General features: G+C 47.8%; 2 protein-coding genes across 5 annotated transcripts in view; one reads left to right on the forward strand and one right to left on the reverse strand.

Moving 5' to 3' along the window:
- The window catches only part of NRBP1 (nuclear receptor binding protein 1), a 39,885-nt gene extending 38,050 nt beyond the window's left edge, over positions 1-1,835 (reverse strand). For 3 of the 4 annotated variants that reach the window (XM_062614406.1, XM_062614407.1, XM_062614404.1), the window contains exons 1-2: positions 1,704-1,835; positions 1,254-1,473 (exon numbers count right to left, since the gene is read on the reverse strand). In XM_062614406.1, the coding sequence (XP_062470390.1) occupies positions 1,254-1,457 (204 nt within the window). In that variant the 5' untranslated portion in view covers positions 1,458-1,473; positions 1,704-1,835. Of the gene's footprint in view, positions 1-1,253; positions 1,474-1,699 lie in introns of all 4 variants that reach the window. The other variant, XM_062614405.1, reaches the window with a different exon arrangement.
- A 520-nt stretch (positions 1,836-2,355) lies between these two features.
- Positions 2,356-27,400, forward strand: PPM1G (protein phosphatase, Mg2+/Mn2+ dependent 1G). Its single transcript, XM_062614403.1, has 10 exons — positions 2,356-2,822; positions 7,714-7,783; positions 19,892-19,977; positions 21,891-22,023; positions 23,396-23,865; positions 24,286-24,423; positions 25,216-25,450; positions 25,941-26,070; positions 26,225-26,327; positions 26,692-27,400. Exons 1-10 carry the CDS (start codon positions 2,703-2,705, stop codon positions 26,884-26,886), a joined length of 1,680 nt encoding a protein of 559 aa, XP_062470387.1. The 5' UTR covers positions 2,356-2,702; the 3' UTR covers positions 26,887-27,400.
- Positions 27,401-27,525: the final 125 nt, after the last annotated feature.

Here is a 27,525-nt window from a genome sequence, read left to right on the forward strand (position 1 = left end):
ACTAAATCTTACTTTTTATACAGGAGAGTACAGAAAAGCCTGGAAGGAAATTTATCCTTCTGTGTCATGATGATCATTATCAAATAAAGCATATTGAAAAGACTACACAAACTGAACCTCAGCTTTGATCCCCAATGTTAGCACAAACCACAGGAAAAAGCACTTAAGGTTATCATAAGAAACATTGTGGAGGACAGAATTAAGACACCCTCCCTTTGCAATCCAAACCATACAGCTTCACCAGAAAAGGCACGTTCTTACCAAGCCACGCTAGGATTTGGCCTAAGTTAACAAAACCAAGACAGCTTTCAAGCAAGCAAAGGTGAGGAACTGCAGGGAATCCTTGACCTTACTTTGACCTCCAAATTTACATCAGAATAAACGACTCTTTCACCACCACAGGAGATGAAACTACCCTGTGTCTAGAATAATGGATAAAGCAGACTAGTGCTCAACCCTGACTCATCTGAGAAAAGCTACATCAGCGCTTGTGCCGCAGCACTGGAATGAATGTTTTCTGTCTTTCAGCAACTCCCAGAGCAGGTTTCACTGAGCCAGTATAAAGCAGAAACCAGTTCGCGGAGACAGTCCCCAATAAGATAATCAGAGCATAGCAAAGAATGGAAAAGGGGAGAGGTCTAAACCAGCAAGATCTCATCTACTTGTGTCTTCATACAGGATAACTCCAACACACATGCTGAGAAGTGAATTTGAACAGAACAAGCCAAGAAACAAGTTTGCATGAACTGGTTATGCTCTATCCTAACTGAAGACATCAAAGCAAACCAAACCAAGGCATAATTCAAAAGCTGATGAGACAGGTCCACTGCCTGTCACACTCCCCAGCAAACACCAAGCAAAACCTAGTCATTGCTCTTCATCACACCTAGAGCAAAAGACCTGTGAAACGAGATGCATATTGCAGTGCTGGAGACACTCCCTGCTCCACACAGTGGCAACATCTGGCCGCGACACTACCCATACAGAGCCCACAACACAACGAATGTACAGGGAGAAAAGCAAACCACGTTTCGATCTCAGTATTCCCGAGACCGAGGAGAAACAATCCCACACCTCCAGGCTGGTCCAGAAGCACGACAGACCCCTGCCACTGGGGCCCGAGGACAGGTGGAAGGCGGACAGCCGGCGGGGCGGGACAAAAAGCCACCCGGCTCCCGCTCCCCACCCGGCTCCGCCGGGGCTCCCCTGCGCACCCAGCGGTCCAGCCCTGGCACCCGGCTCCCAGCACTCACCTCCTCGCGCCGCTTCTGCCAGCGACCGCACGGCGACTCCTCGAGGATCTCGGACTCGTCCTCACTTTCCTCTTCCTCCTCCTCCGGGGGCGCCGCGGAAGTCACCGGCGCAGACACTGAGGTCATTCCCGGGCCAGAAGACGCAGACTCCGGCTTCGAGTCGGAGCCACCGCTCGGCACCTGCTTGGACTCGCCCTCCGACATGCTGCGGTCGCACAACCTACGAGCCAGAGAAGAGAACCATGAGGCGAGGGGAGGCGGCGGTGGGACCAGGCCAAGCCCACCAGGCCGGACCGGGCCGCGCCCGCCGGGCCTGTCAGCCAGAGCCGCGCCCCGGGCCTGCTGCCAGAGCCCGACCTAGCCGGTTCAAGCCCAAAGCAGACAGCGGCGTAGGAACGGTGCGAAGAAAGCACAAGGACTGAGCGGGAGAAGCCAGGGCCGCGCACTTACCGGGCTTGCCCGGCACCTCCCGGTCCCCAAGCGCGTCGCTACTCTGCCGATGGGCCGCCAACCGCCGCGCTGCGTAACGCGCCGTCCGGGGCGGAGCCTCCCACCCAACAGCCAATCAGAGCCCAGGAGCGTGCCGTCAGCCTTCGCGAATTGGCCGGTGGGCGGAGCTCCAGGGTACCTAATACGCTAGAGGGCGCCCGCGCGCCATGGGGCGGGACGACTTGGCTCCGGACGATTAACCAATGAGAGCCCAAGTCAGCCTCCACTGATTTGTCAGTGGGCGGGGCTGAGTTTATATAAAGCGGCTGGGGCCCGGCCTCCACGCGTCCGTCAGTGTCGGTGGAGTCCCGGGGTACTGGCTCCTGGGCGAACTTTGGGTACCTGCGGTGCTGGTTCGCCGCCTCAGCGAGGCAGCTGAGAGTGGGGCCGCCACAGGCCGCGGTGGTACCGCCAGTCCCGAGTCCCCTGTTCCCTTTCCCGGCTACGCGACGAGCGTGCTTCCCGAATGGCTATCGGAGTGCTGCTGGGCCGGCCCGGCTGAAGGGGGAGCGGAGGGAGCTGCTGGGCTGCTCGCAGCCAGAGCCGGGCTGGGCCCCTGAACTACTGGAGGGAGGGAGGAGCTGGGGCGGCTGCCGAACCCTGTGAGGCTGAGTCTGCGGAGCAGAGGGCCGCGCTAGCCGGTGGCTCGTCTCTATGGTAGGCGCTTCCGGCCGCGCGGGCTGAGCGCCGTTTCGCCCTCCCTTCCCTTGGCGACTCCCACAGGCCGCGCTTCCGGCCGCGCGACTTCCGCCCGGCGGCCCGCGGGACACAGGGTTCCGCCGCCCTCGCGCCCTGTCGCCTGCGCTGGGCCGCTCGCTCCCTCCGCTGCCGCCCGCGAACGGTCCCGTAGCGCGTGGCCCGGCTACCACCGTTCCCCTCCCCCCACCGAACCCACACCTCCCCCTCAGCGCAGGGCCGCCGCGCCGGGGGGCCGCGCCCGCCCCGCCGGTGAAGGCCGCCATGGGCGCGTACCTGTCGCAGCCCAACACGGTGAAGAGCTCTGGGGACGGGGCTGGGCTCGGGCCGCGCCCGCTTCACTTCGGCTTCAGCGCCATGCAGGGCTGGCGCGTCTCCATGGAGGTGAGCAGGGCACCCGCAGCTGCGGCTCTGAGCATGGCGGGGAGGCTTAGTGCTGCCCCGAACCTTTCCCGGTGTCCGGAGCCCACCGGGGGAACGGAGGGTGAGGGGAGGTGGGCGGTTAGTCCTTCCCGTGGTGCCCGCGCTGTCGGGGCGGGGCTGCCTCTTCCCGTGCAGTTGCCCGTGGGTTGCCGCTTGTCCTGGCTCCCGCTGTTTTCCCGTCGGGGTTCTCCCGGCACATGCAGCCCAGAGAAATCCCGGTAGGAATAAAGGCGTGGGCTAAAATGGGAGGAGGAGAGAACAGTTTAGCCCTTGGGATGAAGCACTGAATGAAAGCACGTGAGAAATCCTTATGCGAAATCCCTGCTTTTCTTTCCAGGCAGTGCCAGTCTCTTTTTATCCTGTTTCCCTGGGTTTATTGTAGTTTTTTTTTCTAGGCAAACTTATTGGAGGAATTCTCATTGCTGCTCTCGGCCTCCTGTAGCCAGTCCTGGCTTTACTGCCCTATCAGCCTGGGAAAATGAATTATCTCGGGATACATTCCTGGCTGTGGTAGCCAGGTGTTGGCCTTGGGTTCTCCCGGTGGGGGAGTCTGTTGGAATACTTTGTAAAGCTGTACAAGGGTGATGTCGAGCTGCTTGGAATACTCTGCCTGGCCAGCAGTTCCTTGTGCTTTGAATTTAACACCATCTGTGGGTACTGTTAATGTGCTGGTTTGTTTCCCCTTCCAGGCAGCCAGCAAACAGGGTAAATTAAGGGTTAATATTGGTCCCTGCAGCTCCCCCCAGGCTGCATCTTCTCTGAACACAGTAAAGGAGTCACCTTGTTTGTAGCCCTTTGGCCAGAGGTTGTCTCATTCAGACCATTTCTTGCAAATATATTTTTATGAGCCATACTGTCAGATACTTTACTGCTACTGAAGTCCTACAACCATCTTACTGGTGGCAGAACGGTGACCAGGTGTTTTTTCATCTCTGTGCATTAGATTTCAGTGAACCCATGGGCTTGGTAGAATAGGCAGGAGGATTGGTGCTTCTGCTCTTAAGATCTACTCAGAGTAGTCTATGCTGACCATGACTGTCACAGTGTCTCAGTTGGTCCATCATGGTGACCCCTGGAGGGATGAAATGTGGCAGAGAGACATTCCTGGAACACTGAGGTGATGCACAGTGTAATCTCTTTGAAGCGATTAGTTCGTGTGTAAGAGGCTGAGTGCAGGCATCCCTAGTGCACAGAGGCTGAAAGTAGTTTAAGGAGACAGGAATGAGGGAGAACAGTGTTGCCCCTATTTATAATGCTGGTGGGCTAAAGTAACCTTTCCACAGGTGAGACACTGGCTCATTATTTCAGTCACTTCAGGTCTATTCTTGCTGCTGTTGACCTTTATGGACATTGGATGACGCCCAGAGCTTTTAGCTGTGTTTTCTGCACTAGCCAATATCTTCAGCTTATCTGCCTATTGGCAGGGGCAATACTGAGGCCATTGGTGTAGACGTGGCTTAACTGTTATCACAAGAAATGAGGAGATGGCAGGAGCACTTGTGTTGCAAGCTGAACCTGCTGCAGATTGCTTTTGGGACTGTGATGGAAGAGAAGTGTGTTGCTTCACGCACCACTGAGCAGAAGTTCTGTTGCATTTTCTTGCATTCCAGTGTTGTGTGTTATTCTCTGTGTCTTATCTTGGTTTGTATTTTTTTTAAGTGTTTAATTGTACTTTTGCAATTAAAGCTTGGGAATAGCTTTAAGCAAATGTTTACACTTAAGGCTCTAGTTATGTATTATATTAGCAAAGCCACTCAGAGTGTGCGCAAGTGTTAGGAAGGACACAGGCATTTTGGGGTAGGAGAAATTTGTGTAAAGGAGTTGTCTGTTGCCTTTAACTTGCATTTAAGAGCCCACAGGTGAGGTAGATACATGGAGCTCCAAAGAAGTGCTATAATAAAAATCCATTCTTAGTCCAGAGAAGTTGCTTTGTAAGGAAATGGTTTGGGCAGATGAGGGACCCAAAGAGTAAGAATACCCAAAAAATAGCGTTAGGTACTAAGAGCGAATAAGAAAAAGGGAAAAGCTGAAGATGGTTCTATGGCTCTGGGATACAGTGAAAAGTGCAGGAGGCACTTTGGAAGTAGGTGGATGGGGCCTCTGAGCTTTTTGGTGCTGTTTTGATTGTAGCTCCAAGACGAGACACCCAGCAACCCCTGTGTGCAGATTCATTTCACTCCTGAAACCTCACATAAAAAAAAAAAAAACAAAAGGCAAGAATTTGGATCAAAATCTGGAGATTTGCGAAATTAACATTCAGTTTTATCTTGCTTGCTAATTTCAACTGAGTTTGGTGGTTTATGTTTCAAACCTACTGTTTTCCAGTACTGCTGTAGTAACCACTGAGATGGCTGGAGGAGACCTGGAATCTGGCTCTGGGAGCTCTTCCTTGGTCTGAAAAGCAGGATCACTTGGACAACACATGCTGCAGTGACCTTACCAGGCCTGGAAGCAGGGATGGAGATGTGTAACTGAGCCTCTTGTCCTGGCAGCACAAGGTGGTCTTTGTGGTCCATTGGGCACTCTGATGTAGCGTTACCAATGCCAGGGGACTGGTGTACAGCCTGTCCTGTGGAGCCATGAGCACTCATGCTTATGTAGAGAAAGCCCTGTGCTCAGTGTGGGAGCTGAACCATCTCCTGTCAGCACATGCTGCCCTCGTTTGTTTGCCCTCCTTGCTTGCAGTGCTGTGGATGAGGGTCAGGAAAAGTTGCTCTCTGTGCTCTGCAAATGGAATAGAGACCATTTTTGCTGTCATTACTGTGTTTCCTCCCCAGCAGCATTTGCATTACTTGCTCTAATTAAACTGCTGTTTAGCCACCTGGAGCTTATCCCAGTTACTTTGTTGTGGTTTTGCTGTCTCACTATCTTCTGTAAACGCTCTGAAAAGTGCGCGTAACACTGCTGGCTCTTTGCTTATACTTATTCCATTCACTGTCTCCAATGAGCTCTCTGGTTAAATTTCCTGCGTTATAATTCAGAGTAATTTTTTTTCATTTTGAGCTAAGATCGCAATTTGCCTGTTCAGATGCTGTTTTCATGGTGTCAGGAGTTTCATTGCACTAAGTACTTCATAAAGCCAGATCTTCTCTTTTTTCTGTTCTTGATAGAAATTGCAGGGGAACAGAGTTCTCTTCTAACAAGACTGGGGGGCGAAGAGCTCTTATCCAAGAAGTCTTACAGTAAAAAAGTAGAAGAGCTCAACAGTTACTTGGCTGTGTAGGTGTGTGCGTGTATAGGAATTTTGGGTTATGGCTGGCAATATACACACATCCAAATCTCTGAGCCAACTGTCTTGGAGTAAGCACAGTGTTTTGGGACAGCTGTAGCACATTTAACTTTAAGGTGATGAACTTGAACCACAGCAAAGAGACTATATCATGTTGCTTAAAGAATCACATGATTGTTGTTGAACAAAAGCATGTGGGGTGCGGTCATGCTGTAAGGTGGTAGGTTAGAGCTTGAATTTCAAAAAATAGTAGATCAGTTAGGCAGGGGGAGGACTTAAGAGAAAGATTCAATCCATCAATCAGTTTGAGATTTTGCATTGGAATAGCCAAGTTTGGTTTGCTTACCCAGAGGGTGAAAGAGGTCAGGCAGCTGGCTGTAAAATCTGGTGGTGCCTTCTTCAAAGCCTGCTGTTCCTGAGAGACCCTGTGAAGAAAAAGGTTGCTCAGTGTATATAGGTTACATGTTGTTACTGATCTTTGTAGTTTGGGAGCATGCACAAGAAAGGTATGATGCAGCTCGACATTTAAGCCCAAAATGCCCCTGGGAGATGTGCCTTCCTTCTCGTTTGCCCCCAGAGATTTTCAGTTTCTGGACAGTTGCCAGAATGAAGACATATGTCTTGTCTTAGGAAGTGATACCTAGGTTTGTACTTTGGCTTTTGCACCGTTAGTTGAGTAGTTGCTCATTCTTTGCTCCACTGCTTTTAAAAGACACTTGAGAGAGGCCAGGCTTTTTGCCTTGCTCGTCAGGTATCTGTGTCTGAGGCCAGCACTGAACCTGGACCATCCCACATGGCAAGAAGAACAGGAATCCTGAGAAAAGGTTTTCCAGCCAAGTTGTTCTCTCTGGATGTGGTAATCCTGTGTCCTGGAAGACCCTTTCATCTGCTGTTCAGACAGACAACTAGCGCTGTCTGTGACCGTATTCATCAGGACAAGCAAAGGCAAAGCTGCATTTGATTGAAGGCATGAGGTCAGGAGGCTTCATATTTGACGTCCTGGCTTTTCAGTTTGCATGGCTCTTGTTTGGCAAGAACTGGGGAAGAGATCATCTGTGGGAGTGACCAGGGTCCACAGGTGACCCTGAGACAGTTGCGTTTGTCTTGGGGGGGCGGGGGGAAGTAGCCAGTGTGTTAGTACCAGTATAACTTGTATTTCTGTAGTTACGCTTGGCTAGGCAGCTCTCAGCATAGGTACCAGTTTGAGCAACAGCACAGCTTGTTGCCTCACATTCATTAATGGCTGTGAGCTACTTCAGTAACAGAAGCCTCACAAGGACTGCAAGCAGAGGGATTTGATTCTAGGTTCAGCTTGGCCACCTCTTAGAGTTGTTGTACTGAGGACCCAAAGTGGGTTCCAGTATAATGTCATGGTGACAAGGTTGGGTTACTGTTCGAGCACAGAGAGCACCATGACATTAAGAATCCATGCCCCCTCTTTGAAGATGAGTGCTCACCAGGTAAGCTTTTGAGAATCTGAGAGGAGGTGTTCTTGCTCTTCTTGCTCTCCCTCCAGGTTTGAGAATCCCTTTGTCAGTGCTCATAGCCTTCCTACTCCTTTCTCCTACTTCTCTGCAGGTCTAATGCAACCACGTAATTCTAGACTTTTGCTCTCTCTTTCAGGATGCACATAACTGCATACCCGAGCTGGACAGTGAAACAGCTATGTTCTCAGTCTACGATGGACACGGAGGTAACTGAGTCTACTATGTTCTCTCCTGAGTCCTTCAGTGTGGCTCTTCTGGGCTGCCTAGTGGCTGCTGGGCAAGCATCTATCTATCATTAGAAATTCTGCTCCTTCTTGGGAATCATTTTCTTTGATAGGTGTAATTGACTAAGGTTTTGAAGGTTTCTTAGGTGTTCTGGAAGGAAGGTCATGGGTTGATATGTAATTGAAATGAGATTTGCGTTCCATCTTCTAAAACTGTTAATGTTTTCTTGGTGGATAACTAGACAGGATAGTCACAGAATAATGGCGATAAGGAAATCTACACGAGGTTGGACCAAAGGTCTGCCTCTGGTCAGTATATTCTGGTGGTTAACAGTACTGGTTGCCCAAGGAAACAGTGAAGGAAGAGAAAGGGCAGATCCATTCTCTGACATACCTTCCCAGCTTCCATTCTCCACGTAAGAGCTAGAGGTTGCAGCCATTTGATCTTATAGACACTCTCGAGTCTTCTTGATGAACTAACTCTTAATGAAGTTGTCTAATTGCATTTTAAACCAGATTTATGTGGTGATTATTTGCATAGGATATTTGAATAGAACTTTGTTATTTAAAAAAGGACTTTGACCTAAGTCTGCTGCCTGAGGAGCTCACTGCAGTATCCCCGCACTTAGAAATCAGTGAATGATCACTCCGTTAGCACTTTTCACTTTCATAATTTTGGACTCCATGCCCTTTCCTCCAGTCAGAAGAGTCCCAGACTTGCCTCTGGTCATACAGCTGAATCTCTACTATTAAAAAACAGCAGCACCCATTTTCTGGCCCTGAGGTCAATTGGCACAGTCTGGCCACATTAATGGTGTTCAGCTGTCTTAGTGTTTAGCATAGTGTGGCTGCCTCCAAACTGGCTGTTGGTCCCTGGTTCCTACTAGGTCCTGGACTGTGTCCAGGAGTTAGGGAGAGTGATAATAGGGAAAAAAGTGATAACTAGCTTATGCCAAAATTGCATCATGGATTATTCCAGTAGTTTTTAGCATAGGTGATGAAATGCGTGGGCCACGGAACTCAGTAGGCTACTGGTGTTGAACATAGACACAGGTTCTAAACATTGTATTGTACCACAGCTGTGGTTGTATTTGTCCTTTTTGGGGGGCATAGTCTGACTCTGTACCATGCTTTTGGTTAGGCTGAATAGAACTGCCGATACCCTTTAAGTTACAGACGTATAATGAATTTATTGTGGCATAAGTGTTTTCCGCTTTGTTCTCAGTTCCTTTCCTAACAATTCCATATTAGCTATTTTGACACAAATAAACTGTAAGGTGATATTTTTAGAACTCTGTCCCCAGTTTCTTCCAGATCTATCCTTAAGTGGTAATAGATGGTTTTGAGTCCATCCAGTGTGCATATGGAGGTTGATTGTCTTCTTTTCTTATCTTGTCAGTGAGGAATTTAATCTGTAAAAACACAAGATCCTGCTGTAAAATTTTGCAGGTTACTTTAGTTTTGATCCATTGCTTCTTTCTGATGGATTTTCAAGATAATTTTTGTAGATCTTGAACTACAGAAGTTTTCAAGAGCTCTCCTGGGGGCCATCCTCCATTTTGAAAACTCTGCTTCCTTTCCTGTAGCACCTCAGTATGTAAAATGTTTTATTTGAAAGCTTTTTGGAAATCTGTATGGAGTAGATCAACTAAACTGCCTGCTTCCTCCTGCTCATTGACTGTCTGAAAACACAGTGACCAGTTTGTGATGTTCTCTTCTGCATGTTTAACCCTTGCCCATCACACCATATATATCCATGTATCTGCTAATTCTGTTTATTACTATTTCTACTGTTTGATATGTTCACGTACCAGCTAAGTTGCTCTGTAGTGTTGTGAACCCAGTTTCCACCACTCTGAGGATTTTAAATCTCTTTTGTATGATATGTATGCCTTTCATTTCTCTGATAATGGAGCAGATTGAAGTGGAAGGTTACATACCACAGTTCATAATTTCTCCCTTTCCTCTAGAATTTATCTCATTCTGCCAATATGTAAATAAGAGTTTAAGACCTTTTTTGCAATAGTTCATATTAAAAATAGTTCATATTAAAAAGGTCAGTCTGAGTAGGTAGCTGATGAGGAGCTCTTCAAAAGATGTCATCTTGGTCTGAAGCACTTATATTTAATGTTTGAAAATTATTTTTCTCCTGAGCTCCATCTTAGAGCATGCAGAGAGCTGGATGGAGCAACTGCTGATATCCTGCAGGTTATCTTTAAGAACATCAGGGTAATGAGTTGGTTCTGAAAGGCAGAGAAGGACAAAGGAAAAATAATATAGGGATTTGGCAACTATTCAACTTAATGTTATTTCTTGTAGAAACTCAAAAACCATTTATAAGCATCTAGCAGATAGAAAAATAAGGAGCATCTACTATAAACTGGTCACAAATTAATAATATCAAACCAACCTGTTCTTCCTTAAGATTGGTGTGTTAGTTTCTCAGCTAACAGGAAGGTCTGTTCCATGTGTTGGATTTTAGAAAGACTTTGGGCACTTTGTGACATAATGTATTGGGTTTTATTTTAAATACAATAGGAAAGATTCAAGATGGACATTATGGCAAAGCATTGACATGAGTTTCTAACTTGTGTTTTTGGGTTTCTAACTTGTATTTTACATTTCCAGTGATGGGATTTCTACAGCTCTTACTGGACAAGCCTTATCAGGAATAATACAGATATAATTCAATCTGACACTGAAGAACTTTTTTGCCCATCCCTACATTTGTATGATTTTACTGATGCATTAGTTCTTTAGTTTGAAACAATTTCTCAGGTCTGTCCCATGTAAAAGAAGGTTTTAGTGTGAGACCTCTCTCAGCTTTATTAGCTGCCAGTTAAAAAAAAAGAATTTACCTTTTCTTTTATACCTTGCTCATTTATCAGCCTTAAACTCTTCAGTAAGTGTCCTGCTCCAAATGGGTTGGGAAGAGTTTTTATTAATGTGCTGTTTATAAAAGGGTTGGCTTTTTGTTGGCTGCCTTTTTTTGGTGGTTGTGCTTGTTTTGTTGATTTGGGCTGGGTTTTTTATGGTTGTTTTGTATTTTCATATTTAGCTTTCAATTTCACTCATCAGTTTTTCTTTAATGTTTTGCCCCTTCCAGTTTTTGACAGATGCTGCTGCTATTTTGCTTTTCCCAGTTTCCTTTTTACTTGCCTTCACTTCCCTGCCCCGAAATCTTGGAGAAGAATATATGGGTACTCTGCAACTCCAGTATGGTGTTTCTGATCAATCTCTGTTGCTATCTACACATGCTTTATCCTTTTTAGCAGTTTCTTTTAATTTCATTTTAATAAGTGCCTTCATTGACATAGTTTCCCCTTTTCATATTATATATGAGGTCTATATTATTATAGTGAGGTTTTCTTTTTGCTGCTACCAGGGTGTTTAATATGAATACAGTGAGCCCTCATGTAATTATTTTCCCAGTCAGTAAGCAGAGGGATCGATGTCTCTTGCCCTGTCTTGGTTGTTGCACTGCTTTTAGCTGGGATAGAGTTAATTTTTTTTCACAGGAGCTGGTAGGGGGCTGTGCTTTGGATTTGTGCTGAAAGCAGTGTTGATAACACAGGGATGTTTTCCTTATTGCTGAGCAATGCATGCACAGCACCAAGGCCTTTTCTGCTTCTCACCCCACCAGCCAGTAGGCTGAGGGTGCACAAGCAGTGAGGAGGGGACACAGCCAGGACAGATGACCCCAACTGACCAAAAAGATATTCCACACCATTTGGGGTCACAATCAGCATATAAAGCAGGGTGAAGAAGAAGGAAGGGGGAGATATTTGGAGTGATGACATTTGTCATCCCAAGTAGCTTACACATGATGAAGCTCTGCTGTCCTGGAGATGGCTGAACACCTGCCCGCAATGGGAAGTGGTGAATTCCTTGTTTTGCTTTGCTTGCACATACAGCTTCTGCTTTACCTATCAAACTGTCTTTATCTCATGATTTTACCACTTTTCCAAGTCTCACCCCCATCCCTCTGGGGGGAATGAGTGAGTGGCTGCATGGTGCTTAGTTGCCACCTGGGGTTAATCCGTGACAACTGTATATGTAAAAGATTGGTGGTTTTTTGCTTTTGCAGTTTGCTGTGCTCTGTAGTAATAAGTGATGTTTTGCCTGGGAGAATTGCTATTAGAACACCAGTCTTGAGCTTAATCTGATAATTGGGTTCTGTGCTGAAGCCATTACAGTACTTTGGGTACCATCTCATGGAGACAACTAGCAATTATACTTCTTCCTCCGAGAGATTATTTTGTGGAGGAAATACAGAATGGCACCCTTGCAGCCTTCTTCTGTCATGTTTTCTCCCTCATTACAGTAATTTCTCAGTATATTGAACATCTTGGGTAGCTAAAATACTTCTGTTGGTATTTCTTGGGAATATTGCTTTGGTTTTGTCTAAGGTTAACAAGCAATTTAGGAATATGACCCAGACTCCATGGTATATGGTTGTATATAGGAGAATATGGGCAGGTGTCTAGCGAACTTCTCACCTCCACTGATCTGGATCTTCACTTCCAAACAAGTGCAGGATCCTGATGCAGGGATAGAATGTTAAAAGAAGTTTCGGCTGTTCCAGAGAGGCACAGTTTATCATGCTGTTCTGGGCCCTGGCCAGCATTTACCAATGCTACTTGATGTCATGCAGCACCCTCAAGAAGAGAGGGAAAAAATGCCAAAAGGCACTATGGATAAACTAAACACTAAATCAGGTGCCCCTGGAGAAACAAGGGAAGCAGAAGTCTGCTTATTTAGTAAGGGATGAAGAAGCTTCTCCTGGGAGGGAGCAGAAGGAAGAATCAGAAGAGGCAGCCTGTACTGCTGCAGTGCAGTCACAGGAACAGGAAGAGGAAGAGGCTGAAATCGTGACACGAATCACCCTATCCCTAGGTGAGCTGAGAGATATGTAAGAAGATTTTAGCCATTAACCAGGTGAGCTAATTCTCAACTGGTTGCTCTGATGCTGGATTGATGCAGATTGCACTAGAACTAGGAGGTGAAGCTCCTGAACATCTGCAGTATACTGATGGCATCATTGTGTGGGGTAACACAGTGGGGGAAGTGTTTGAGAAGGAGAGAAGAATAAACCAGATCCTTTTGAAAGCTGCTTTTGCTATAAAACAAAATAAGGTAAAAGGACTTGCACAGGAAATTAGTTGTTGAGAATAAAATGTCAAGATGGCTGTTATCATATCCCAGTGGATGGGATCAATAAAATAACAGCTATGTCTGCAGCAGCTAACAAAAAAGAAACACAAGTGGGGTTTTGGAGAATGCATACTTCTGATCGTAAACCTTTGGTATCGGGCAGCTATAAATCTTCTCTGCCAATGAAGAATGACTTTGAATGCAGCCCTGAGCAGCAGCAAGTCTTTGAACAAATTAAACAGGAGACAGCTTGTGCACTAGCCCTTGGACCAGTCTGGACAGGACAGGATGTGAAAAGTATGCTTTAGACTGCTTGCCAGGGCTTCTGGCAGAAAGCACCTGGGGAGACTCAAGGTCAACCTCTAGGGTTTTGGTGCCAGGCATAGAGAGGATCTGAAGTCTGTTACAGTCTGACTAGCAGCATATGAAAGAATCTGATCCACTTCAGAAGTAGTTGGTACTAAACTGCAGCTCATTTTGGCACTTTGATTGCCTGTGCTGGGCTGAATGCTCACAGGGAGAGTCCCCTCTACACATCATACAATTCATGCTCCATGGAGTAAGTGGGTCACACTGATCACACAGTGGGCTTGAACAGGAAACACAATTGCCCAAGAATTCTGGAAGTGATCATGGTCACTGTGCCTAAGAGGCTCCTCTGTATAATAAATTACCAGAAACTTGAAAGCAGTGTGCCTTGTTTACACATGCGACCCTCCCCTGTGGTACTGCATTCAGCTCTAGGGCCCCACACAAGAGGGATGTGGACCTCCTGGATCGAGTCCAGGGGAGGCCACAAAGATGCTCTGAGGGCTGGAGCGCCCCTGCAATGGAGACAGGCTGAGAGAGCTGGGCTTGTTCAGCCCGGAGTAGGGAAGGCTCCAGGGAGACCTTAGGGCAGCTTTTGGTGCCTAAAGGGGACAACAAGAAATCTGGAGAGGGGCTTTTGACAAGGGACTTGTAGGAAGGAAGATTGAGATTAGACATTAGGAAGAAATGATAGGCTGTGAGGGTGGTGAGGCACTGGCACAGGTTGCCCAGAGAAATGGTGGATGCCCCATCCCTGAGGGTGTTCAAGGCCAGGTTGGATGGGGCTTTGTTCTTGGCTAGTTTATTTGTTATTTGACTCTAAGGTTGCTTTACTTTATATTTAAATAGCTTGTATGTGTCTAAATACAGATGAAATCTTGGAGTGGGATCTGCTTTCAGCTCTGGAGATAAGAATGGGTTTGTGCATGTACATGCACTAAAAAAGATTTGATCTAGGAACCTGTATCTCTGGAGGCCTTTTTCTTGCCTTGGTTTCTGCCCTGAGGCTGCTGCCCGTTCTTGTCTTCACATGTCATATTCAAGCCTGTGCTTCTGGAGACAGAGAAATCTTACTGCATTGAGACTCCAGCTGAGCCTTAGGTGCTCTGGAGCCAGTCTTGCCGGAAATGCCAAGATATATTGACTTTGTTCCGTATTTCATCTGAATGTGACTCCTGCTTTTAAACCTGAATCAGATGTAGGTTTTGGCAGTGGCATCTAGCTGTGCAACAATATGCTCTGAGGCATGAACTTCCCCATGTACGCTTTCACCTTTCTGCCTGATCTTTCAGGCATCTTGAAAACTCCACATGCTCTTTCATGAACAAAACCAGTCTCTTTTGATAATTCTGTTGGGACATTAAAGTATGCACTCTGGAGAATCCTCTGGATATTTACTTTTTCACTGAATTCAGTGCTACACAGGATACATTTTACTTTAGCCTTCTGAAGACCTTCCTACTACTGCATCTGTGTTGCATTAAGCAGGAAATGCAGCTGAGTCTTCGGCATTACTGAGCTGGAAGCTGCCTCTCTAGAAAACATAAAGACAATGATTCATGGAGACTTTGAGAGTTTTATAGTGAGTTTTACATTGAAGATGTGGAAGATGTGATCCTGGATTCATTGTTGGTTATGTATATGGTTATAGCTGAGTAACTGTATTTTTGAAGTGTTCAGCCACTCTCTGAAAGCTTTCAAAGTCCCCAGCAGCCAAAGGCTCTCCACACCCATTCGTACCAGGGCCTGCTTTTGTACCTCCAGTGCTCCTCTGTGCTGCTCCTCAGGGAGGTGTGAAGAAGTGGAAATTGCATTTGGTGAGGTTTTCTTTCCCCTGCTTTCCTAAAACTGTCAGTGCCAGGACTCCTGTTGCAGTTTAAAGTGCACCTTGGAGTGTGTAGAGCCTCATCTGGAAGTTAAAAGCAGCAGGCTTCATTCTTCCCCTGAGGAGGCAGTACTGTGATCTTGCCTGCTTTGGTGAGGGGGAAGGCCTGAGTGGTGATTCCTCACACTTGCCTTACTGTGCCATGTTGTACTTATGCACTCGTCCTTCTCTTGCTTCAACAAAATTGTTTTCTGGGTGTTTGCATCTTTGGCAAACTCATTCCATTTTACTGCTTTGCAGGTCAGTTTTGTGCTTCAAAGAGCTCGTCCCAACTCCTATTTTGCTGGAAATGTTGTCTCAAATGCTTGTTGCAGGTGAGGGCAACCAGGACCATTTCCTTAGGAAACGCTACAGACCTGAGCACTTAATTCATGGCTGACAGATGATTTTGAGGCTTTTGGTCAATTTCTGATGGCCAGGTGAGCATGAGTATGTCTGGGAAAGTTTTGTCCTGGTGGACAGGACAGCTCTGAGCTGTTTCTGGTCTGTCCACTGTTACTCATTTGCAGCTGGTGTCTCTTTAATAGTAGTTCTCCCTAATTCTGTGCCACAGGCACATGGGGCTGGATCCTTCAGTCCTTAGTGGAGCTGGCAGGGAAGGACTTTGATAAAGAGCACAAAGCAGGACTTGAGGTATCTAAATTGACTTTCATAATTACCTGGCTCTTCAGCCCTGTTGCTGATGTCCTCACCACCACCCTCCGAGGGAGTGTGTTTGATACTTAATGAAGACAAGACCTTGGTAAGATGTGGTGGGTGGGCTGATTTTGGCCTAAGTGTAACCAAATCCAGGAGTATGTTACAGAATGAACTGGAAGGAGCTATTAGCATCCACCAGGTAATTACACTCATTGCGCCCAGGATAGACTGCAGAAAGGCCACAGCTGGCCCTGGTACCCAGAGGCCACTCCACGTGCAAAGGCAGGATCTGGAGTGAAGTAGAGCTCCTCTATTTTACTCTCACAAATGTTTCCTCAGTGAGAAAAACCTGGCAGGTTTTTTGCTGCAACAGGTCCAGAAGTGCTGAGACAGAATAACGTAGTACATCTGTCTGTGTGTAGAAGATGAATTCTTTGAGCCAGTTCAATTTCTCTGGCCACTGTAGCAGCAATGTGCTTTGAGTCACTGATTCAGCTTATAAAACCCATTATATCTTGCTGGGACTGCTGTGCAAGTAAATAGACCTGAGGTCTGTGTGCTGGGCTGATAGCTACCTCCTGTGCCCCAAAGGAACACATACCTTTAGATTTGAGGACTTGCTTTGATGGGTCGTCTTCCACAGCCAGAGAACTCCAAAGGAGAATTATTCTAGATGTTTTGGTTAAAACACTGTAAGTAAGCACCTTTGTATCCCCTGAGCAAGGGAGATGGGGTACCAGCAGGACTACTGTCCTTATAGGGAATGGTCTGTTTTGAGCTGCAGCTGATGGATAGATGACTGTGAGACTGGCAAAAGGGTCTCCTGTGAAGCCTCATCAGCTTTCAGCAGCAATGTCTGTTGTGACATCTGTGCTGGAGCTGCGCAGGAAGCAGCAAAGATTCCTCATCTTCTGTGGCACCTACACATTCTTGTACAGTAATCTGTCTTTGGGCAGCCACAGTCAGGCACATTGGATGTTCCCAGATCACTATTTAATTTCAGTGTCCCGGTGTTAAAGACATGGCTTGTTTTAACTGCCAAAGCTTTCCGTATTGGGGCTGGCTTCCCACTTTTGCAGTGACAGAGCAAGAGCTTTCTCTAGTGCATTGCTTTGCACAGTGCTGCGTGCAGCCCTGTGGCCTGCCTGCTTACAGGGGATGGGACCAAGGCTGCAAAGCTGCCGGTGGCTTTCTCGGATCAAGCTACTTGCTGTGAAGAAAATCCAATGTCCCTTAGCTGTGGCAGAAAGATTGCACTGTTGGGTCATCTTTTCCATCAGGTGGGTGATCAGGTGCCAGTGCTGGTATTATTAGATCTGTCAGCTGCTTCCACTAGCATAGACCAGGGTGCCCTTTGGTCATTCTCTTCTCCTTTTCTGATCTCAGCAGGTAGCTGTGGCCTGTCCTCTTCTGCCAGAACAGTTAATTGGTACAGTGATGGAGGCTTTTACCCACCCCATTCCTGTTTAGCGTTTGGCTAAGACCATCAGTCTGATCATCAGGTTTAGGTTCAGCAAGCTCAGTGCTGAGTCCTGCACTTGGGACACAGCAGGCCCATGCAACGCTACAGGTTGAACATGAGCAGTTTGTGTCCTGATGGCCAAGAAGGCCAACAGCATCCTGGACTTTATCAGCAATAGTGTGGCAGCAGGGCCAGGGCAGTGATCATCCCCCTGTACTCGGCACTGCAAGGCTACACCTCAAATTCTGTGTTCAGTTCTGGGCCACTCACTACAAGAAAGACATTGAGGTGCTGGAGCAGGTCCAGAGAAGGGCAATGGAGCTGGGGAAGGGTCTGGAAAACAAGTGTGATGGGGAATGGCTGAGGGAACTGGGGGTGTTTAGTCTGGAGAAGAGAAGGCTCGGGGGACTTTATCAGTCTTTACAACTACCTGAAAGAAGGATGGAGAGGTGGCTGGTCTCTTCTCCCAAGCAACAAGTGATAGGACAAGAGGAAATGGCCTCAAGCTGCACTAGGGGAGGTTTAGATTGGATATTAGAAAAAATTTCTTTGCTGAAACAGTGGTCAGGCATTGGAACAGGCTGCCCAGGGAATGGTGGAATCACCGTCCCTGGAAGTGCTCAAAAACCACGTAGAGATGGCTCTCAGTGACGTGATTTAGTGGTGGTCCTGGCAGTTGTGGGATAATGGTTGAACTTGGTGATCTTAAAGGTCTTTCCCAACCTAGTTTGATTATTTTCTCACGGAAGCCTCTGAAGAGCTTCAGGACACTGCATGGCTTGCATGCAGATGACCCACCTGTGTGTCTATTATACACTATGGATGATGTAGTTCAGTACCACAGTGAGTGTCAAAATGAGAGATGTCACACCATCCTGGTCCAGATTGGGCAGGCAGGAATGATTGCAAGTTGGAAGAGAAACTGGAAGAAATTGCAGCTGCCCACTGCAGCAGTTGCATCAGCAGTCTGCTTACTGGGCCTGCTCCATGTCCTTGTAGTTCCTGATCTGGGAGTATCCCTGCTGTTTGCCTAGTTTTCCTCCTCCTTGGACTGCAGAGGCACATGGTGGGCCTCACTTATTGGTCAAACCTTTATGTGGCAGTACATTACTGTCATGTCTAGGTCTCAGCCAAGTCCTGGAACAGCTCTGCCCATGGCAGAGCCCTGTGTCCCTGCAGCAGACTGACCCAGCCACCTTCAATCCGTCATACAACAGAGGACGTAGCAATTGTCAGTGCTGTCTTCAAGAGTTTCAGGGCTACTGTTTTACGGCCTGCTAACTTAGCTTTAAGTAAAAGCAGCCTAAATGAAAAGATGTATGTAGTGTGCTCCTGGCCATGACTCTCTCCTTATAGAGTCCGGATCTGCTGGGTGGTTTTCTGCCATGGTCTAAGGCTGTGCATGTTTTCCTCAGTGGCCATACCTCTCTGAGCAGCCCCTGCTGACTCACCCAATTCAAGTGATTTGAAAGACCTGTCACTGTCATTATTCATCACTCCCTCCACCTACAGTTGTGTCATAGAAATTTAGTTTTATTTTGGCTCTGATAAAAATGTTACATTTAAGCTGGTCCTTCCAGACTATACAAATACATGTTCCCCTGTGATTTGTTGGGTTTCATCTCACGAGTGGTAGTTGGCAGTTCTTTAACCTCTTCTGCATTTGCTGTCTTGAAAGTTTAATTTTTTAAGCCAAGTGTTGTCTTTTATATATATATGTAAATTATATATAATATATATGCATGTTATATACCTTACCTAAATCGTCAGCATGCTTAGTTACATCAGCATGCTTAGTTTTATCAGCAAAATCCCAGTATCTTTAAGAGCATATGTTGAATTGGCAAGATCTGTTTCCATAAGCTCATGTCAGTGGACATTAATTGTCCATCCTTTTCATTTCAGACCCTGTATAAAGTCCTGCTGGAGTGTTTCTGCCTTTTAAAAGTCTTTCAGATGCTCTAGCAGTGGATGCTTGGTTTGAGTGTTGACCATCAGTCAAAGTTGTCTTCTGTGCTTTCATAAGCCTGGTGTTCTGGCCACTGTTCACTCATGCTGTGCACACACAGACACACTTTCCTGTCCTGTTTTGCTGATCAGGACACCCATCTTCCTGAAAGGCTTGTCTCAAGGTTGTGGCATTGTATTTTCCTTGCCTAGAACATAGACTAGAATATGTAATGCTTTTTGTGCTGCTTATCATGCATTGGTAGTGCTTACACTGACCAAAAGCTTCCTTTTTCTCTGTTTGTTGTTTATCCCTGTGCTTACATGTGAAAATAGAGCTTTCTAGGTAAGATGAGCCTCAGCTGTTGGCCTGTGTGCTAAAAAAGGGCGTAAACTGTTGGCCTATCTGCTAAAATGGGCCTAAACTCCCTTTCAGGAAGTTTATAGTGTTGGCTAAACCTGATAGATGAGTGCTCATTGAGGTTTTCCAGGGGTCATCAGCAAATCCTGCTGCTCTGGAGATGCAGCCTGTGGGTAGGTTTGAGATCCCCAGCAGTCTGTTTCTGCATAACTTTTCTGTGTCTGGGATAGTTCTAGTTTTTGGCCCCAGATTTGCCTTAAGATTCAATTGCTCAGGAATGTGTTCTGCTTCTGGGAGTACCAGTCCCTTTAAATGATTTCTGCACTCTTTCAGGAGAAGAAGTTGCCCTGTACTGTGCCAAGTATCTTCCTGAGATAATCAAAGACCAGAAGGCCTATAAGGAGGGGAAATTGCAAAAGGTAAGAATCTAGCTCTGCCTTGACACAAGTAAGCACCACTGCAGAGGAAAGCTCTTGTTTTGTATCTAATGCTTATACACACGGTGGTGTCCCCTAAGCTCTATCTGCCATGTCTTCCATTTAATTTCCTTATTTCTAGGAGCAAACACCCAGTGTGATTTATTTTCAAAGCTAAAGCTTCTTCTATTTTCCAGTTTTGTTTTGTTTTGTTTTGTTTTTTTCCTGTTTTGGTTTGTTTTTTAATTTTCAAACTCATTCCAGTCAAAGGCATGGGCTGGTTCTTGGAGCAGTTTTGGTGTGTTGTTTTGAGGGGGCAGGCGTAGCTTTTGTCAGAGATGAGAGGTTAGTTCATGTCTTGCTTCCACCAAGCAATCCCTCTGTTGTAATTCTCCTTCACAGTACTAATGCCTCCTCTGATATCAGATGTCCAGTGAGTTGGTGCTGGGCTCTGTAGCAGTGTGGGTGAGGGGGAAGCAGTCCCTCCAGAACTTCTACATTTACATGTAGACTGAGGATAGCCTTCAAGGCAAACTTGAATCAGTTTGTGGCTCTTGGTCTAGGCTGAAACACCCCAGTATCATGCTTTGCTGACCCCAAGCTGGCTGCACTCGCTGACTGCAAATAAGCCTGTCTGCTGAGCAGAGGAGCCTGCATGCTGAGCCATTCCACAGCATCTTTAATGCTGTCCTGTCTTCAGGCTCCTGTGGGCTACAGCAAGGCTTGTGATGCCTTGTCCACTGAGATCCTCCAGGAGAAGCTGTGTCAGTGTGGGCCAGATGAGAGGGCAGGGAGGTGCATTGAATGCTGTCTGCATGGCCAGGTCTAGGGGGTGATCTGTGACACAAAGTCTAGTAGGAGACCAGTAATGAGTACTGTACCACCAGGATCAGTGCTGGGTCCAGTCTGATCTAACACCTTTGTGAATGATCTGGATGCTGGGGCAGGTTTGCACGTGACCCTGAGCTGGAAGGAGCAGCTGTACACAAGGGTTGGGCAGATCTGTCATGCAGAGGGACCCAGACAGGCAGAGAAATGGGCTGAACCTCAGGAAGTTCAGCAAGGGGAAGTGCAAAGTCCTGCTCCTGGGTATGAACAAACCCACCACTCCAGTACATGCTGGGGGCTGCCCAGTGGGAAAGAAGCTCAGCAAAGGCCATGGGGTCCTGGTGGACACAGAGTTGACAGTGAACCAGCCACGTCCCCTTGCTTCAACGGTGGCGAATGGTGTCCTGGGCTGCATTAGAAAAAGCACTGCCAGTTGAGGGGAGTGATGATGCTTCCCCTCTGCTCAGTGCTGGTGAGGCCACCCTGTGAGCACTGGGCCCAGTGCTGGGCTCCCCAGGGCAAGAGGGACGTGGGCAGACTGGAGATCTTCAGTCCAGCAAGGGGCCACCAAGGTGCTGGAGGGACTGGATCATTTCTGCTGTGGGAAAAGGCTGACGAAGCTGGGATGGCTCAGCCTGGAACAGATCAGGGTCTGGAGGATGGAATCCATGTCTGTAAACCCCTGCAGGGAGGGTACAAAGAGGATGGAACCAGGCTCTTCTAAATGGTGCCCAGTATCAGGATTGAAGGCAACAGGCGTAAACTGGACTGCAGGAGGTTCCCTCTAAATATCAGGAAACCCTTTTCAGTGTGAGGGTGACCAAGCACTGGCACAGGTTGCTCAGGGAACTCCATCTTTGGAGCTCTTCAGAAGCTGCCTGGACATGATCTTTGGTAACCAGCTCTGTGTGTGCCTGCTGGAGCAGGGTGTTGGATCAGGTGGACCCCAAAGGTCCCTGCCAGCCTTAGCCATTCTGTGATTCTCTATGGTCTGTGTTCTGAAAGAAACTTGATTGCACAGCATGACAGGCAGGCATTCTGTAAGGAAGGTGAAACTGCACACTGTTTATGTCTGTGTTCATACATAGGCCCTGGAAGATGCTTTCTTAGCCATAGATGCCAAGCTTACCACTGAGGAGGTGATTAAAGAGCTCTCTCAAATGGCTGGGCGACCCCAAGATGATGAAGATGAGAAGGAGAAGGTTGCTGACGAAGATGATGGTAAGTCAGATGCCACTGAATACACAAGACTGCAGCTCCAGGACAGGGACTGAGAGCAGGTGGGCCTGGCCTTCTTTAGCAGAAGGTTTTCTTCACAAATTTCAGTTGGCGTTGAACTGCACCCCCTCAGCACCATTTATTGCTTTGGGCTGGTGCTAGGGGAATTCTGATTCATTTGGTAGCTTAATCCTGTAAATATTCGTATAAAAACTTTCACAGTTTTCCATAGAGCTTCCTCTATTGGGTGCAGAGTTCTAGGATATGTCAGAAACCTCTGAGCTGGGAAGTGGGCTAAGTTGTGAGACTATGATGTCTGGTGCTTAGATCTCCCGAGCTGGTGGCAGACACCAGCTGCAGGCAGGATTGAAGCAGATTCTGATCTCTTCAGCAGTATTTTTTGTGCAAGTGTTCTTCTCCACCAGCGAGTAGTTGTCAGACCATGAAGCCAGCTAGAAGGTAAATCCCAGGGTGGAATCCTGTGCAGCTCTCAGCTGAGTATCTCGTGACTAGCCTTGAAGCAGATGTAAAGTGATACCATTGCCTTGAATACTGTATGGGGTCTGGAAGTGTTGAATTTGTGGCCCTTGTTCTCCAGCTGACAGGGGCAAAATGGGATTTTGGTTGGTTGGGTGCTTGTTTTTTTTCCTTTGTCCTGTGTTTTCAGGAGTATTTTGGATATAGATGTTTCTTTTCCTTTTGGGATTAAATAGCAAAGAAAATAACAACCAAGTGGATGTCAATAGGGAAGTAGTGGTCATTGGCTCATAGTTTAGGGAAAGTCATCCTATTTTCTGTCTAGTATCCCACTTGGGAGATGGTGCATTCACTGCCTAAAAGCTATTCCATCATCTCTTTCTAAACTGGTTGGGATCTCTGGGGTGCTTCAGGCCCATGGAGCAACTGCTATAACAAAATCTTCTCATTCCCAGTTGCAGTATTAATGAACAGATCTCTACATGAAAGTAGTCTTTCTGCTTCCCCCAGAGCTTCAGACGAGCCTGCTCTCATGAGGCTCTTCACCCTCTAGTCTTACGACTGATTTAAACACTCTCTGCCCACAAGTCAGCCAGGTAACATCAGAGGCCGGAGGCGTTAGGGGAACTTGCAGGCTGCATGCATCAGCTGTGGTTAGAAGCCATTCCCCTGCCATTTGCCTATTGGTCATGTCCGTGCCTGGAAGCTGTGGAATGGTGTAGGCCTGGCTGCTAGTGAGCAGCCTGATGAGCATTGCTGAAACTCACCTGCAATAAGAACGTCCAGCCAGGGCAGCTCACTCCTGAACTGTGTGTGTGCTGCACGGTGCTGCTGTGATGATGTATTCTGTTTTCTGACCTTCTTTGTTCTCATCCTCCTTCCCCCTTTGCATTTTTAGTGGATAATGAGGAAGCTGCTCTTCTGCACGAAGAAGCCACAATGACCATTGAGGAGCTTCTCACACGTTACGGACAAAACTGCACCAAGAACCTCAAAAACAAGTCTTTAGCTCCAGCTGGGGAGAACACTGCAGAGGGGACAGGCAAGCAGCATGATGGGGAGTCAAATATGAATGGAGAGGCTGACCCAGGGGAGCTTACCGACCACAAGGAGAGGAAGAATGGGAAGCCAGATGAAGAAATCACGGGTATTTCCTCCACCTCAGACAAAGCCAGCGCTGGAGGCAACAGCCCTGCTCTGCAGAAGCCTGAAGCAGGCAAAGGTGACGAGGCCGTCACCTCTTCTACTGGGGAGGCCGGGCCCTCCTGCTCCTCTACGGGAAAGCCCCAGCGCACAACCAAATCCAAATTTTTTGAGGACAGTGAGGATGAGTCAGATGAGGTTGAGGAAGAGGAGGAAGACAGTGAGGTAGGAAACAGCACTGGGACAGAGTGGCCTTCTGTCTGGGCAGAATGCATTGCTTACTGTGGTACTTGATCTACGAGCCTCTGGCTCATCCTAGGTGTATCCTAGGAGTAGGTTTTTCAGGCTGATACTTTGAGACCATCTCATGGGAGCATTGGGAATTGTTTAGATAACCCTGAAGGAAACATACCCTCATCTGTGCAGCGGCCATTGGTCTTGCTGCATGCACCATCCCTTCATTAACTGTGGGAGTTGAACCTAGCTGCTCTGATTGTAGACATCAGGTGTGGGGGAAATGTATCAGGTCATCTCACTCTTCTGGGGCAAGTTACCATCTGTCCCCAGAATGGAGGGACCAGCTGTCTGGGGAGGGCACTGAGAATGTCCTGTGTGACTCCTGGTGGTATCTCTCATTTCTTATAGGAATGCAGTGAAGATGAGGATGGTTATAGCAGTGAAGAGGCAGAGAACGAAGATGATGAAGATGACACTGAAGAAGCAGAGGAGGATGAGGATGAAGAGGAAGAAATGTTGTTACCAGGCATGGAGGGGAAAGAGGAGGTGCACACCCTGTTCTTGTGTTCTGCAGCATAGGATGGAGCCAAGGGCACTTGCGGGGGAGCTCAGCAAGGCCATGTTCTATCCTCATCCTTTGTTCGGATGAGGATAAAACATCTATTTTGTTCTCTTGAGGCTGAACACAGCTGCTGACAGCCTGACTGTATGCAAAAGCCTAAGGGTTAGGGCATGGATTTGGGCAACAGGTTGAGATGAGTGAGGCTGACCCCACTGCTGGGTTTGCTGTGCTTAGAAACCGCTGTGGGTTTGGGTGTGGAAGGAGAGTGCAGGACAGTAGCAGGACTGCTCTGCTAGCACTGCTGCTCCTGGGCAGAGCGTTGCTCCTTGCCACACCCAGGCTGTGGCCTCTCAGCCCATGGCAGTGCTGGCCGATGGGCCAGGGACCTAGGATGTTAGGGAACGGGGGACTGCAGCTTCCAAGTACCAACCTTTTCCCTTTGGAGAGATGCCCCAGCTTCTGCTTGAAGGCTGGGCCTGCGATCAACACACTAGAGCTGATGGTATAGCAGGTTGTGTTGAACACTGGAGAGCCCTGAACCACTGATGCTTTGTGAGGCTGGAATGGAGGTAGTGCTTGACCCTGCTTCTCAATGAACATGCTCCTGCTGTGTTTCACAATTTCTCCTTTGTTCTGTGATTGCTTATGGGAAGAAGGGGTGAGACACATCACCTCAGGGTTTGGGACACTTGCTGGGTCTGCGGTGGCTAGTGCCAGTTCCCTATTGACATGATAATGGAGAAAGGAGCCTCAGAAAAATCATTTGTCTTTTTCAGCCTGGCTCTGACAGTGGGACAACTGCTGTCGTGGCACTTATCCGGGGCAAGCAGCTAATCGTGGCTAATGCTGGAGACTCTCGTTGCGTGGTGTCAGAAGGTGGCAAAGCCGTCGATATGTCGTATGACCACAAGCCAGAGGATGAGGTGGAGCTGGCCAGGATAAAGAATGCTGGTGGCAAGGTCACCATGGATGGGAGAGTGAATGGTGGTCTCAACCTCTCCAGAGCAATCGGTGAGCAAGAATGGGGGTGGATGCTGGCATGGCTTTGGCCTGCAGAGTGCTGTGCTCAGGACATCCAGGCTCCCAGCACATACCAGCTGCTAAGTTTAAGGAGCAGCTTTTAACTAGATGATGAGTAGAACTTATTTAGTATTTGATGTGGTAAGATTTCAGTCTAACTAGAAAAAGATGGCCGTGAAACTGGTAGATGTCAGTGCAGAGCAACACTTAGCACTTACCAGCTAGCCTTGTCAGCTGTGGGGCACTTCGGGGTGAAAAGACGCTGAACTGGCAAAGGCACCTCTTTCTCATTGTATGGTAAAAGCATGTGGCAGCTGTGTCTGTCTGATGGGCCAGCAGCCATATCTGCTCTGGCTGTGGGAGCACCGGCTCCGATTCTGCTGGGGCTGCCCTTCGACAGAGCAGTGTTTCTCACTGTTCAGGGGTAGGCAGCACTGCCAGGGCCTAACCGGAGAAAAAGTAATCCTCCTCTGCACCACAGGTGATCACTTCTACAAGCGGAACAAGAATCTGCCTCCAGAAGAACAGATGATTTCTGCTTTGCCTGACATCAAAGTGCTGACAATAAATGATGACCATGACTTCATGGTCATTGCCTGTGATGGAATCTGGTGAGTCGTGAGGGACCTGTGTCTCTTGGAATCACTACTGTGATCTTTCTCTGGAGCTGAGCCTCGAGAAGGCCCAGGGACCTTGGCTGCTAGTTAGGCACTATGGCATGACTGCTCCCTTTGCTTGCCCTTCTGACCTCTCCACTCTATGCAGGAATGTGATGAGCAGCCAGGAAGTGGTGGATTTCATCCAGTCCAAGATCACCCAAAAGGATGAGAATGGAGTCCTGAGGCCGCTCTCCTCCATCGTAGAAGAGGTAAGGTCCAGATTTTCACCATCCCTTCAGCACACAGTGTTTCTGCATCCCAGCTTGGTGCCTGACCCTGCCCTCCGTCTCGATCAGACTGGTTTGTTCAGCATGTGAGGTGTCTGGGCTGCAACACTGGGGTTGACCTCTAGGTTGTTGTCAAGCTGAAAGAGTTTCTGTCTGCTTCCAGAAAACCAGGGCTGCTGAGGTTGTTTCTGTCCCATCTGGCTGCAAACAGCATTTTGAGCCCAGTCCTCACCGTTGTGGTCTGGCAGCCCCTATGCTACTGCCAGTTGCCAGAAGGTGCCTGGTGTCTCAGTTATTCATAGTGCTTTGCCTGTGCTCTCTGCTAACCTGTCCTGTCCCTCTTCAGCTGCTGGATCAGTGTTTGGCTCCAGACACCTCAGGGGATGGCACCGGCTGCGATAACATGACCTGCATCATTATCAGTTTCAAACCCCGTAACGCACATCCACCTGCTGAGAGTGGGAAGCGGAAACTGGAGGACATGGCAGCACCAGCAGAAGAGAATGGTGGCGATAACAAGAAGAAGGCCAAGCTGGAATAGCAGGCCTCGCACAGGGACTTTGCTGTGCGCTCACCAGACTCTTGTTTCTTAAACATGCTGAATGCAAGACTCCAAAGTCTTGTCCTTTTTTTAGCCTTAGCAGAGGCCTTGTTTGTCCGTGTCCAGGGTGGGGGGTGGGTCTGGTTAGCAAAGGCATGTCGCACTGTTCATCTGTAACCATTCCAAAGAGGGAGCTGAGGACACAGTCGCGCGCGGGAGCAGCCACCAGCCACAGCACAGGAGCCTGCTGCAGCCTGTGAGCACGGAGCCCTGTGGTTAGGAGAAGGATGTCCCCCCATTGTCTCCATGTGGTTGTTGCCATTTCTGTGCCTGTGAATTTCTGTTCGGAGGGAAGAACTTTTTCACTGTTGAGGTTTTTTTAATCTGCACCCGATTATTTAAGGCCCTTTGTTTTTATTTGTGAAACAATCTGGCTGTGGTGCTGCCGCCACACCGCGTTCTGTTGTACACTTTCAATCAGTACTTTTTTCAAACTAAAAGCCCAAAAAACATAGATGTGCTTCTGGTCCTTGGTTCTTTCCTGGAAGTGGGGGGTGAGGAAGGTGTGATGTGGAGGAGAATGTCTCTGGTGTCTCAGGGCACTGGGGGGAATGGCTGCAGCTCACAAGCAGCAGCTTG

This window comes from Pezoporus occidentalis, unplaced genomic scaffold, assembly GCF_034315485.1.
Source record: "Pezoporus occidentalis ecotype Australia unplaced genomic scaffold, CSIRO_AGI_Poc_V1 ctg175, whole genome shotgun sequence".
NCBI lineage: Eukaryota > Metazoa > Chordata > Aves > Psittaciformes > Psittacidae > Pezoporus > Pezoporus occidentalis.

Bases quoted from the DNA above. Each gene is read 5' to 3' on its own strand.
- PPM1G (XM_062614403.1), top strand. From the start codon at position 2,703: ATGGGCGCGTACCTGTCGCAGCCCAACACGGTGAAGAGCTCTGGGGAC. The intron at 19,978-21,890 runs GTAAGAATCTAG...GTTCATACATAG, and splicing joins AGGAGGGGAAATTGCAAAAG to GCCCTGGAAGATGCTTTCTT. The intron at 22,024-23,395 runs GTAAGTCAGATG...TTGCATTTTTAG, and splicing joins GGTTGCTGACGAAGATGATG to TGGATAATGAGGAAGCTGCT.